At 41.7% G+C, this 13,194-nt stretch overlaps 1 protein-coding gene across 1 annotated transcript; it reads left to right on the top strand.

The window, feature by feature from the left end:
* Positions 1-4,430: 4,430 nt before the first annotated feature.
* On the top strand, positions 4,431-12,513 carry LOC119648826 (SET domain-containing protein SmydA-8). Its single transcript, XM_038050686.1, has 5 exons — positions 4,431-4,796; positions 10,724-11,590; positions 11,650-11,911; positions 11,967-12,151; positions 12,209-12,513. The coding sequence occupies exons 1-5, from the start codon at positions 4,653-4,655 to the stop codon at positions 12,332-12,334; spliced, it is 1,584 nt and encodes a 527-aa protein (XP_037906614.1). The 5' UTR covers positions 4,431-4,652; the 3' UTR covers positions 12,335-12,513.
* Positions 12,514-13,194: the final 681 nt, after the last annotated feature.

The raw sequence follows: 13,194 nt of genomic DNA, 5'->3' as shown, positions 1-13,194 counted from the left end.
ACTATCTCAGAACGCGTCAACAAACGACTCGAAGATGTAATCGACAGAGAAAAGTATGGTTTCCGCTCCGCTGCCTTATCCGGAGAACTCGGAGAGGTCCGAAGATCAATGCTATCTTTCCTCAAACACCTCGACCTGTTCTCTCATTGAGTCATAATCCTTGGCCAAAAGACTCTGATTTGGTGGAGGAGACAAGCAAACTCAAACTGAACGATAAACTCAAAAAACTCGGAGTTCTTACTTTGGTGGTGCAATGTCGTTAAACAATTTATGTTTCCGGAAAACGTTGTCTCTGCCGATATCAGTACCGAATTTGATATTATTCGATGTTTAAAAACGCCAATTGTATAACTTCAAAAGTCACACATTGAGTATCCTGCGGACAAGTAACCTTAGCCAGTAGCAAAATAGCGATATACTAAAGCTAGTGAAGTAGATTTATTTATTTATTCATAGCGTGGTACCTGTTTCCGAAGCATAATTGATTTCGGGCTTGCTAGATCACATACATGCCCTTTTAGTCGCCTTTTACGACAATCAAACAATAATTTGAATGAATTCTACAATGTCTAACTCACAAGTGATTCACTACCTCAGCAAGGTACCGATTTCCCGTCTTAATAGAAAGTATTATTAGGATGGGGTTGGCCGTTACCTACTTCTTGAGATACCAAGGTGTTAAATACATTCAGACTATAATAACTCCTCCCCGCTCCTCACACTCTCATATGGTAGAGTTCCATACCCCGGAATTGGACTGATCCTTCTGCTATGAGCTTTTGTTTTCATCAATAGTATTTGACTGAATTTTGTAATGTGGGAGCAATTTTTGTCAATGTATCGATGCTCCACAAAACGCCCACTTGCTCCAACTTCAGCGAGAATGACCTTAGGTAGGAGTTGAAATTAAGCAAAGGAAAATGGTGGGAATCTAGTGAACACTCTTTTCCTGGCGACACTGTGTTGTTGTATTCTGGCAAGCTTATCGGAAGCAAGCGCAAATCCCATGTCGTATTAAAGTCTACTGCGCGCACACCCTCATGTGTAGAGAATTGATATGAGACAGAATATCAGCTACGAGATTCAGATCCAGGATGAGGAACATCTCAACAGTGCAGTGTTACGCACCCACGAGGACTTCCAATGCATAGGAAAAGGAGACTTTCTACGAGTAACTCAATGCCATCCGGGAGAGGTTCCTAAAGGGGACATTATAATCGTGATGGGAGGCCTGAATGCCAAGTTGGACTGTGAAAACACGGCGTGGGTGCCCGTAACGATAATGGTAAGTGGTTTGTGGCTTTCTATAACTTAAATCGCCTCATCATTGGTGGGACATTATTCGAACACCGAGTTTGACTGGCAACGCACCTCTATTCAGATCGACCACATCAACATCAGTAGTTTACGAGTTGCTATCTGACTGTCCAAAACATGGAAGTCGCCCACCTTAGCCTTCGCCTTAGCACCATCCACATAATATATGGGGAACTTCCATCTCCGAAGCTCACCTCCCGCTTACAGGATCCTGACGCTGTTCGACAATGGGAAATTCATCTTGGTGATTCAACGGCAGACACCTTGAACAACTCGTCAAAGAATATTAACAAGTACTGACCCTCCACTAAAAGTGTTCTTCTCTCCAGTGCAAATAATTTGACGGCGGCATCGGTAATAATATCTGCCAGGATTTCAATACGAATCGAAAAGCGTAAGGAATTCAAGGCTCTTATTGTCGCTACGAATGGAGGCAAGTGTGATGCGCTTGAACGCCGATACCGCAAGAAATCTCGGGAAATGAAGTGTACCGCAGTGACAAAAGGGAATTCATTATCGCACTGATCAGAGAAGTAGAAGCTGCCATAAACAACCAAGATTTTGTTACCATAAACCGCATCACAAAAGAACGCAAATTTCTCGATGGTCTTGTAAGGATCGTTAGTGGTAGGCTCCTTATCCACGACCATGAGCAAATTAAGAAGTATAGGGAACCTTTTACCACTGTTCCCAATCGTGCAACATCTCGTGAAATTCCAACTTCTGTGGAAGAAATAGCTGGTCACCGTAACGTGCGGATATGGACTTCTTCCAATAAAAAGAAGGAAGAAAAAGCAAAAGCCGTCAATGCACTCAAACAGGAAATTCCGCTGAGCTTGATGGTTTCCCCGCGGAGCTGTGCGTTTTTGATCCCGCTGTCTTATCAAAACTGTTTTTCCCATCCATCAGTTCAGTGGTTAGAGCACAACGGAAGGTCGCGGTTCAAATCTCACTAGTGGCAGTGGAATTTGTATCGTGACTTGACGTCGGATACCAGTCGACTCAGTTGTGAAAGAGTACCTGACTCAAATCAGGGTAATAATCACGAGCGGGCGCAATGCGAACCACATTGCTTCCTAAAGGGTATTGTAATGTTATAGTGTGCCGCTACGTCTTGAATGAAGTACTCTAACACACTTCGAGGCCCTGATCCAATTGAATTGCTGCGCCAACGATTATTATTACCAGTAAGCCTTGGTAGTCTGAGATCTTTCCTGATGAGTGGAAGAAGAAAATGATCATCCAGATTCCGAAGAAAGGAACCCGTCTTGAGTACGACAGGTATATTGACGTGCTTACCATTGTTGCAAGAATAATGGCTGCAATTATTCTGGAATACATTAAAGAGCATCTCGAAAGCTTAATCAGCAGAGAGCAGGCTAGTTTCCGGTCTGCATCCACCTGCATTGGCCTCGACACGCTTCGGATTATTTCCGAGCAATGTGTATAGTTCAGATTTCCGTTTCACCTGCTTTTCATCGATTTCGAGAAGGCTTTTAACAGTGTCCCAACATCTGGAATACTTTACGCAGCGAAGGCATTCCAGAAAAGCTAATAGATATTATCAGAGCGATATATGATGGGGCAAAATATCGCGTGTTGCATCGAGGTAGAATTTCCGAGAAACTTAAAATTAAAAGCGGTGTTCACAATAGGCAGAACATCGAGGGTGTAGATCAATTTGTCTACATTGGTATCGTTGTTTCTACCGACAGTGGAACTAAGTCTTATGTCACCCGAGGCATTAACAAAGCTAGATCTACCTTTGGCGTTTTATCTAAAATTCGGAAATTCAGGTACCTCAACACTAATATAAAGGTGAGATTGTTCGTGGGATTCGAGTTAGTACTATCTTACGGGAGATGCACATGGAAACTGACCATCACTGTCAACCAAAAACTACAAGCCTATGGTAATACCTATCTCCATGGTTTCGTCGGTGTGGATGGAAGGGGTGGAAGTGGTTCGCCCTCGAATCGCTTGGCGCAGAACAGTAAGGGACTAGTATAGGATTCTCCGGAAGTCCTGAAAATTGAAGAGCATTTTGTCGAACCGGGAATGATGGGGCGTAATCATTATGGACACGCTATGCTCCATTTAGGAGATATTGGCCACCATATATGATTACCTATTATTCTTACACGTGGGCATGGACATGCTCCTGTCAAATATGTATATATTGTTCCTCTTTGTCTAATGAAGGAAGGACTCGAGACAGAGCGGTAGCTGTGACATTGAGAAGGACACCTCATGGTAGGGCTGGTGATGTCATTGAGATGATGATGTTGGATATTCTTACCAATGAGGCAATCTGGTGATGTCCCAGATTAAAGTGAATAAATTCCGTAGAAAACTAAACAGCAGTTAGGAGTTCTAAGGATTGACTCTAGCGGTGACTTGGATGGGTAAATCAATACTGACTCAACTTCTGAATCTGTACTGACTCAGATTAAATAATTTATCCACGTGCTGTGAATATGACGGCAAATACAGAAGAGCTGATTAGATCGTGTTGCCAAGGTGAACCTAAGTTCGAAAAACATTCTTAGAGAAGTGTTGAAATCGAAGCAATGTTCGGGTGCAGAAAACTTTCTGACAACAATAGTGGTAGATTTGAGGGGAACAATCCTCAAGAGGTAATGCTTTAAAATGCAGGAAATAGAAAATTAAAATGGTTTTGATGGACGGCCCAAAAGCGTGTTTCTAATATTTCCATTTTTTTCTTAAAAAAAACAGACAAGTATAAATTGATTTTAATGAAAGCTGGTTTTGAACAAACAACTTAAAATAGTCTGCTCATTAAGAATACTTTTGCATCAGGAATCTCCACAAAGATTCTCACTTTTCCCTGTACAATTTCCACAAATCTGTAGTATGTTATGTCTTTTTCTATCTGAATAGCAGAATCCATACATTGTAGCCACATTCGCGATTTCTACAAAGAAAAACATCTTACAAGAGACGCGATCTAAGCAATTTCAGATCGGCTCAAAACATTCAACCTTCGTTATCCCCATCACAATCCCTCGGGTTTGTCCCGATCCCACTTGAAATTGCAAACCGCACAGAATCGATAGTATCTATTTCGGTCTGCCATTCTAAATATAATTAAAATAAGCAAGCACTCAAATTAAAGATCTCTCCGATTTGATAATATCAAAAGTTCAGTTTTTCGTAACTGACCACTTAGTGAGCGCGATCAAAACAATCTAAACAGCGGAACAAAGTGTGCGAATTCGTCCGAGCTCACGCCTTAGCTAGTCCTCCAAAAATAAATCTTGCAAAAATATTCTAATTAATCAAAGTTAAAATAAAGTCAAGTGGTTCTGCGGGAAATGCCTATTCCATTGAATTGTCCAATTTGTGGTGTTCCATCGACGCTAAAGTGCGGTGGCTGCAGAAATGTCGTCTATTGTGGAAAGGAGCATCAGAAGCTGCATTGGCGAAAGGAGCATAAAGTTTTGTGCAAATGTTTTGAGGTTGGTTGATGGCCGTTCAGATTTTTCTATCTGATTGTGTAGGGTCGAAATTAAAGATTCCCAGAGACCCAAAGTGTTTAACAAATAACCCAAACAAAAGATAACCCCAAATATTTTCTAAAAAATACTAAATTAAATTAAATTTTAGATCAATGGATACAAAAAGTCATTCAAGAAACCAAAAATGTTAATTTTTTATTATGAATGAAATTCATCCTAAAAATAGAACAACATTTCTCAAAAGTTTAAGGCAAACAAAAGTTTCGTCATCAGATTCATCGGGTTGCGGCCAAAATTTAGCACGTTTAATAGCTACTCATTAGTGCAACACGCCCATCTCCATCCATAAACATAAACATTATAAAAAAGCTAAGCCAAACAGGAAAAGCCCATATGTCACCGGTCGGCCTCTGAAACGAATTCCCCAAAAAATAAACAAAGCCCAAAGAATCTGACATTTTCCACTTGTTGATGAGTTCCAATTTACGAAGATAAATAGGAGTTGTGAGAGGCCAAAATTGCACCAACTTGGACCAAAATATCACTCAAGCAATGGCAGAAATAAAAACAGCGACAGTGCGTTAGGGAAGTTTTTGAGAAATCTAAATATAATCTAATGCGATCGTGACAGATGACTTTCATTCTGGAAAGTCTGAGTTCTGTTATTGCTGATATTTCAGGTGACGGAATATTAACGACGTCTTTGAACTTGATTAGTGTTTTTGTGATTTTTCGATACACTTTAAACGTTTAAATTTTGGCAAGCGAGGAACGTGAAAGAAAAGAAGGAAAAGATAGATTAATAGAGGAATTATTTAGTTCGTACAGACATCTTAACGTATTTCGAATTTGGAGAAGATCTATCTAATGATTAAAGTTTAAATCTGAAGTATTTAAAAAGATCCTAGATTATAACCAGTGTAGGGCCGCCATATAGGATTCGAATCCGAGGCTCGATATCGATAAGTTAACGCTTAGTCATTTTAACCATTGTCCTTTCAATAGTTGATTACATCAATGACGTATATTCTACTTTAATTTAACATAAGTTGAAAAGATTCACTGAATAAAGCCATAACTGGTTCCCGAAATGCAGGATTTCGTCGTTTGTGTCCTTGGTTGCTACCAACAAAATTTTGACCTGGCTGTTCACATAGATTTGGTTAAATTCCAATGCTGTTCTTCCCTTTGAGCAGGAAACGTAATCCACAAAACAATTCTTTGATCCTCATGTGCTCAAGTTGAAGCGGATAGCATTACATCCACTAACGGAGATCCTGCGATAGATTAAAACGTCTGAGGTATTCCGTTAGACATGGAAGTTGAATATAATGGATCTCAGCTGTTGCTCAGAAGGTAAACCTCTCCCTTACTCCTTTCAAGTTATTTATATGGAGTAAGTTCGGTGGACGCTCTCGGTCAAAGAGCTCTCTTACGATTGCTGCTCAAAATCTGGATATTCCCGTTAGTGCATCCTTTCAGCCTTGCGATATCCGAAGGGTGCTTAACCTCTTTCATTACAACTTCTGGTAATATATGAAGGATCATATGATGAATCATGTGATAAAAGGAGGCGACTTTATGCTGATGAGCGTGATTCAAGGTGCTAGAGATGACTCTCTCCCAAGTGAATTCAACATTTAAATGCAGTCTATTGAGGAATTTGATGTGTATTTTTGACAACATCTTCTCCGATGATGGCACAGAGGTCATGCACATACCTCTTCCAAGATCTTGACTTCAGACATCATCATCATTATTAAGGACGCAACAACCGGTATCCGATCTAGGCCTGCTTTAGAAAGCAACTCATCCCGGTTTTGCGCCGAGGTCCACAAATTCCATATCCCGAAAAGCTATTTGGCGTCCTGACCTACGCCACCTCTCCATCTGAGGTAGAGTCTCCTGCGTCTTCTGTCGATATCGTCAGGATAGGCCAGTAGTTGCAAGGAATTGAAGACAATGGTGCCTCTTGCATTAACATGGCTTCAGACAAGAAGTAGCTATTACCGTTTTCAGTTTGTTCATGAAGATTTCGTTTATAAAAATAGTAAGGGGGTTGTTAATCCCCTTTAGCTGCTTATAATGTCCACCCCTAAAGGCTAAGTCGTTTTACTCCAAGTCCAGCAAATCCTCTACTGCAGGGCCGGGATACTCTCAAAAAGAGCCTCCAAGGCTTCGTCTTTCTCGAATTTCCCAATGAACTGAAGAACCTTGGAGAACCCCCTGTTTTTCCATATTCTGAAATTCTGCTTTACTGTTTCAAGCGTCCCACCATCGTACGTCGCTTAGGCGATGCGTCCGTACCGGGTGTATGAATCATGGAAGAGTCTTTAACCCTAGGAAGTACCAGATTTGAAACTGTCAGTCTGAAGTTCTTGATGACTTTGCCCACCATTATTATCAAAACTACTATATGCAATTTTACGCATTTATAATTAAGGGAAATGTGCAAATATAGGATATTCAACAGTTTGCTAACTGCCACTTTTAGCAACAACAAATTTTTTGCTGTAAAATTCAAACTAGAAACACATAGAGGAAATATAGGCAACTTAGGCCTACAACTGACGAAAAATGGAAATTAACTCGACGAAATAAAATGACGCCTCCTATTCGGCCCTAACGATTTTATAAGCCAGTTGCATACACAGGAAAACAAAGTTTCCAGTACACAAAATGATAGTAAGACCTGTTCTATGCTATGCGTATGAAGCATGGACCGTAATAAAAACTTCCCAAAAACTAATCAATATATTCGAGAGGAGGGTCCTGAGGATAATGATAGGAGCTAAACGAGAGTACAACTAATGGCGAATCAGATACAACCATGAGTTCTACCATATATTTGACGACTTCGCAATCTCTAAATTAATAAAACTTTGGAAGTTACAATGGGTCAGCGTATGGACGATATTCGAATTCCAAAAGGGGTATTCGAAAAGGGGCAGACGGACGAGAACCGATAAGAAAACTCCGGAAATGCTGGACAGGTTCTGTTGACGGGGACAGCGCATCACTGGACAGATTTCGAAGTCGGAGGTCACGATCGGTGGATCGAGATGGGTGAAGGAAGAACATTCTGGAGGCCAAGGCCCGAAATGGGCTCTAGAGACTCGACAACGACGAACAACAAATAAATAAATGTTTGCTAATTCGCCATTTGGTGGGATACAGCGCGTCAACCACCCTTACGCGCCATCGTTTGTAGTTACCAGAAATGCTCTTAACTTCTCCACCGCCCCCACCCCCGGCATCTCGAGACGCATGTTCTTCTCCTCTACTGTTCCCCACCTAGCCCTCTTAACGTTTCGGGCGAGTCGGTTCAGTTCCACCATCGATAAAAACCACGTCTCCGAGATATACATATTGATCGCCGCCTTCGATGCTCTAACCATTGATGCAGATAGGAAGAGTACGTAGACCTGTGAGACTAAGAAACTTGGGTTTGTTGGTGTTAATCTTCAGTCCAACTCTATTGGCCCCTCTTTCCAAATCCAGAGCGAAGGTCCATAACCCAGTGTGAACGATGAGAGAGCAGTGTTTGAGGTAAGATGTCATAGCCCATTGAATTCCTCCACATCCTCCGGTCAAGGCAGTATGAAGTACGTCACCGATACAAGAACAAACAACATCGGTGATAGGGCGCAACTCTAGCGGATTCCGCTTTGGACCTCAAAGTCCTCCGAGATTTTACTTCGGTAGAGCACGTGGCATTTTGTGCCTCCATATGTTGCTCTGATAATAACTATTAATCTCTTCCGAATGACCCTAGCACGTAGAGCATTTCACTGTTTATGCTATCGAAAACACTGTTCCAAAATGGTCCACAAGGTATTGATGTGGTCAATGCAAGACGATCCGGAGCTTTCGAGATGTTCTTTAATGCATTCCAGGATTATTTTTGCTTTTATCTTTGCAAAGGCAGAGAGTACGCAGATACCCCTCAGACTATTAGCGCGTTTCCTTCTTTGGGATCTTGATCACCCCTTCTTTAACTCTCTGGGAAGGTTTCAGATTTCCCAAGATTTCTGTATGAGCGGAAACAGCTGATCTGCAGTAGCTGCAGGTGCAGCGACAAATAACTCTGCGGGGCGATCGTCAAGCCCAGTCGGTTTAGTCCCTTTGACTGCATTGATGGCCGAGGTGGTTTCTCTTCTGCTTGGAAGAATAGTCCGTATCCACATGTTACGGTGACTAGCCATTTCATCCACTGGGGGCAAAAATTCACTGGATGTGATACAGTTGTTTCTACCTTTTCAGTTGTTCATCATTGCAGATAAGAAGTCGCCCGTTGACATCCTTCACGAGACCATCGAAAGATTTGCAACCACATTCAAACTCTTTCGTGGTACGATATACAGTTCTGAAATAATTTCAATCTGCGGCATCTGCCGCTTTCGTCCAGTATCGGGGTTCAAGCGCGTTCATCGATCCCGTTTCACGATTGTGCAATCAGCCAGATCTTATGACGCCCCTTCAGGACGTGGCCGATGACCTGTGTAGAACCAATGGCGGTCCAATGCTCTTCGATATTCTCAGGCGGGTTACTCAGTATATCTGCTGTTCGATCAGCAAGATAGCTCTCCCACTGTCTAGCGACAGCTTGATCAGACAAGCCGTCGACGTTGAACTTAGGGGATCGCAGCTTCCCAGCCCTGCAAGGAGTGACAGATGAAACACACAAACGGACGTAAGCGACCATCAGATCTTGATCGCTTTCAACGCAGATGTCAGCGCCTTGCTGCGCACGTCCAACAAACAACTCCCAAATCTAAATCTAAGTCTCTCGCTGATCGCGAAGTGGTCGATCTGATTGCTCATATGGCGTCGGTTAGTTGAAAACCAGCTGACTTATCGCCGGGTCTATGCTCAAAAAATGTACCACCAATGACGAGGCGGTGGAAGTTGCCGAAATCCGCGAACCTTCCACCATTACCAATGCGGTCGCCAAGATCATATTTCGCCATCACATATTCGAGCATCGTGGCATTCAGATCACCCACCACGATCATAATCTTATTTTTAGGAAGTCTCCCCTGAACTGCGCTCAATTGCTCGTAGAAAACATCCTTCTCCACTATATCGGAACTCTCCGTTGGTGTATTGCATTATATAATTGGAATCCTCCTTAACTTGGACCGTAATCTTGCAGTTAGAAATCTGCTAGAAACCGGCTCCCAGTACAGAGAGCGCGACTTGCAGTAGAAGTCAGAAACAACCCGACATCGGATTCACGTCTGCTATCACTTGGCTTTCCAGAGTACAAAAATGCATTGCTGCAAGAGGAAGCGGCGTACTCTCCAAAGTCCCACCATCGTATGTCGCTTAGGTCCAGGATGTCCAGCTTATATCTTTAGAATTCCCGCTAAGTTGGAGAAAGCGAGTATTCTTGAGACCCTTGCTCCTATTATCGAGGAGCTTGCGCACACTCCAGAAACTAATCATAGTCCGTTTTCGATAGCCACTGGTCGTTGCCGTGAGGATAATCCCTATGTGAGGCGTTGTTGACGTTTCGGTTATCAGTAAAGTTTCAAAATTCGCAAGTTGATAGCCCACAAATTTCTATCCTTTTTAGTCGCCCCTTACGACAAGCAAGGAAGGGTGAGTGTTTTCTTGAGCTCCAGCTCACAGGGCACCAGGGACTCTAAGAGGTGTCCTCAAATTCGCAAAAGCCTACGAAAGTTGCAGGTAGGAGGTCCTTTCAATAGGTGTTTTAAGAGGCCTCAGCAACAGTATATCAACAAAGTCTAACCCCAGCCTCTCAATCTAGAATAACAATAATTGAGGAATAATGTGTAATAGGTATAGTATCCAATGTGTTCTGTGTCTTGATAAAAAGGAATGAAAACCTGTTAAGGTTTTTCAGCAAGTAATTATACCATGAATAAAAGTTGGATATCGTATCTCTTATCTCCTTATTTCAGATAGATACAGATCCCAAATTAGGGAGATATGTAAGATCCACGCGTGACATAAAAAAAGGCGAAGTGGTCATGCGTGAAATCCCCGCATTGATTGCCCCCAAACTGATGACATATCCAATTTGCTTAGGATGCCACCAAAAATTGACAGTTAAACCAGGCGAACGCGACTATTACAAATGTAGCCAATGTACCTGGCCACTATGCAGCTTAGCATGTGAAAATTCAAAATATCACAAACCAGAATGCGAAGTAATGGCCAAACGTAAATTCAATTGCAATATCAACTACGACGCCAAAAATGGACCAAAAAAAGAGTCAGCCTATTGTGTCATTTCTCCACTACGATGTCTTCTACTGCGAAACTCTAATCCGAAACTTTATGAAAAAATCTTGAAATTGGAGGATCATCTCGATAAACGGATAAACACACCAGTTTACGCCATTCTAAAGTCAAATCTACTAACATTTGTCCGGAAAATACTTGGACTCGATGAACTTTCCGAGGAAGAGATACTTCGCGTTGCATCTATTTTGGATACGAATGCGTTCGAAGTACGCATTCCGTCTAAAGATTTGAAAGTGCGTGGCTTATTTCTGGATACGGCTATGGTGTCACATGATTGTGTGCCAAATACTCGGCATGTTTTTGATAATAATTGTCAAATAGTCGTCATGGCTACAGTGGATATTCCTAAGGGTTCAGTTATAAGCACTTCATATACGAATACCTTGAAAAGTACTCTACCGAGGCGGGAACATTTGCTGCAGTCAAAGTGTTTCGAATGTACCTGCAGGAGGTGCGCAGATCCTACAGAGCTCGAGACATATGCGGGAGCCATAATGTGCTCGAAATGTAAAATTGGAAAGGTGGGATATGTCTGAACTAATTTCTATGTAAAGAAGATCATAAATTCGAATTCTTGTAGATCCTTTCTGAAGACCCGTTGGATGCTTCTGCAGATTGGAAGTGTCAACTTTGCCCACACAAAATCAAAGTGAAACAAATAGTGTGGGGGAACAACGCCCTTGAAAAGGAACTTCAGAGCTTGGATAAGACTTCACCCAAGGCATACGAAGAATTTCTGCGTCGATATAGGGATACACTTTATGACAAGCACTCGCTCGTCCTGGAGACTAAATATGCCCTTATTCAGTTGTATGGAAATGTACCAGGCTTCCTACTACATGGTACATTATGACCAGAATCATTCCCAGTGTACAGACTAAACATCTCCTTTTTCAGAACTGAATGACGCAGCAGTCCAAAGGAAGCTTGACCTTTGCCATGATATGTTGGAAATTGCAGATATATTCGAGCCTGGATCTAGTCGGTTTCGAGGGATGCTGTTATTAGACTTGCAGGAAATAATGGCTGTACAAGCAAAGAGGGAATTCGAGAACGGTCTGCTAACCAGAGAAGGGACGCAAGTAAGTTCAAAGCAAAGGATTTTTCAAATAGATACTTACATACACTATCTTTTCTAGGAAAAATTAATGGATGCTATGAAGATATTAAATGAAGCAGTCGAAATTCTGCAGGTTGAACCAGAAATGCAAGCTACATTACAAGACAGAGTTACCAGAATGGCTAAAGAAATCGATCTGAATTAAAAGTAGATAAGTGATAACCTGGATTTTGTTGAGATACTCCATCCTCACAAGAATATGGAAAGAATTTGAAGAAAATAACTTACCTGAATGATAGAATGGAAATATAAGAACAAAGTATGGGACGCCATTGTGGTATGACTGAAAACTTACAGCCCTAGAAAAGGATCTTTTTTATGTTGTCTAGTGGAATAGTACTCTTCTTTAATTTATAGATATTTCAGTTCCGCTTCCATTTTTTGTCTTTATTTTATACAATATATTGAAGAAAGATACCAAACTCTGAGCCGATAACTATTTTTCAAATTGCGGAGATACAGAGTAGTTTGTGGCGTTAAGCGAAGAAAAGCAAAAAAGTTATTCTAAGCTGACAGATTCCGGACCAGTGGTTAATTAATTGTTAATATTGAAAAGTGGAAAATGTTAGCTTCACCAAATCTGCGATCAAATAGTAGAGAACACAACCCCAAGATTCATTCTTCCATGGGAAGCTACACATACACCTTTTTGTTTGGGAAATTTTCCGCCTGACTTACATCAATACAAACTTACACTTTCTAATCCCCAAAATTTGAATAACAAATTACGTGTATTTTGACCAGGGATTAGGCAGGCACGCCTATGAACCGGCGAAAGTCTTTCGACCAATCAGTGTCACCTCTTTCTTGTTGAAGATCCCAGAGCGCATCTTGGATATCCACTTATGGACGATCATGTAGACGACTCTCCTCTCCAAGTGTCAACACGCTCAACTCAAAGACAAACAAGAAACCGCTCTTCTCGAGATAATTAGTGCGGTTGGGCAGTAGCAACACTACAAGCAATATACCCTAGCTGCCTTCCCGAATATAGAGGGAACATTT

The sequence above is a fragment of the Hermetia illucens genome, chromosome 2 (assembly GCF_905115235.1).
Source record: "Hermetia illucens chromosome 2, iHerIll2.2.curated.20191125, whole genome shotgun sequence".
Classification (NCBI taxonomy): domain Eukaryota; kingdom Metazoa; phylum Arthropoda; class Insecta; order Diptera; family Stratiomyidae; genus Hermetia; species Hermetia illucens.
Note: the sequence above shows the minus strand (reverse complement) of the source record. Positions and strands in the feature narration are given on the sequence as shown.

Excerpts from the sequence above, each read along its gene's own strand:
- LOC119648826 (XM_038050686.1), top strand. The coding sequence starts at position 4,653 with ATGCCTATTCCATTGAATTGTCCAATTTGTGGTGTTCCATCGACGCTA. Across the intron at positions 11,591-11,649 it reads CGAAATGTAAAATTGGAAAG|ATCCTTTCTGAAGACCCGTT; the intron begins GTGGGATATGTC and ends GAATTCTTGTAG. Across the intron at positions 11,912-11,966 it reads ACCAGGCTTCCTACTACATG|AACTGAATGACGCAGCAGTC; the intron begins GTACATTATGAC and ends CTCCTTTTTCAG.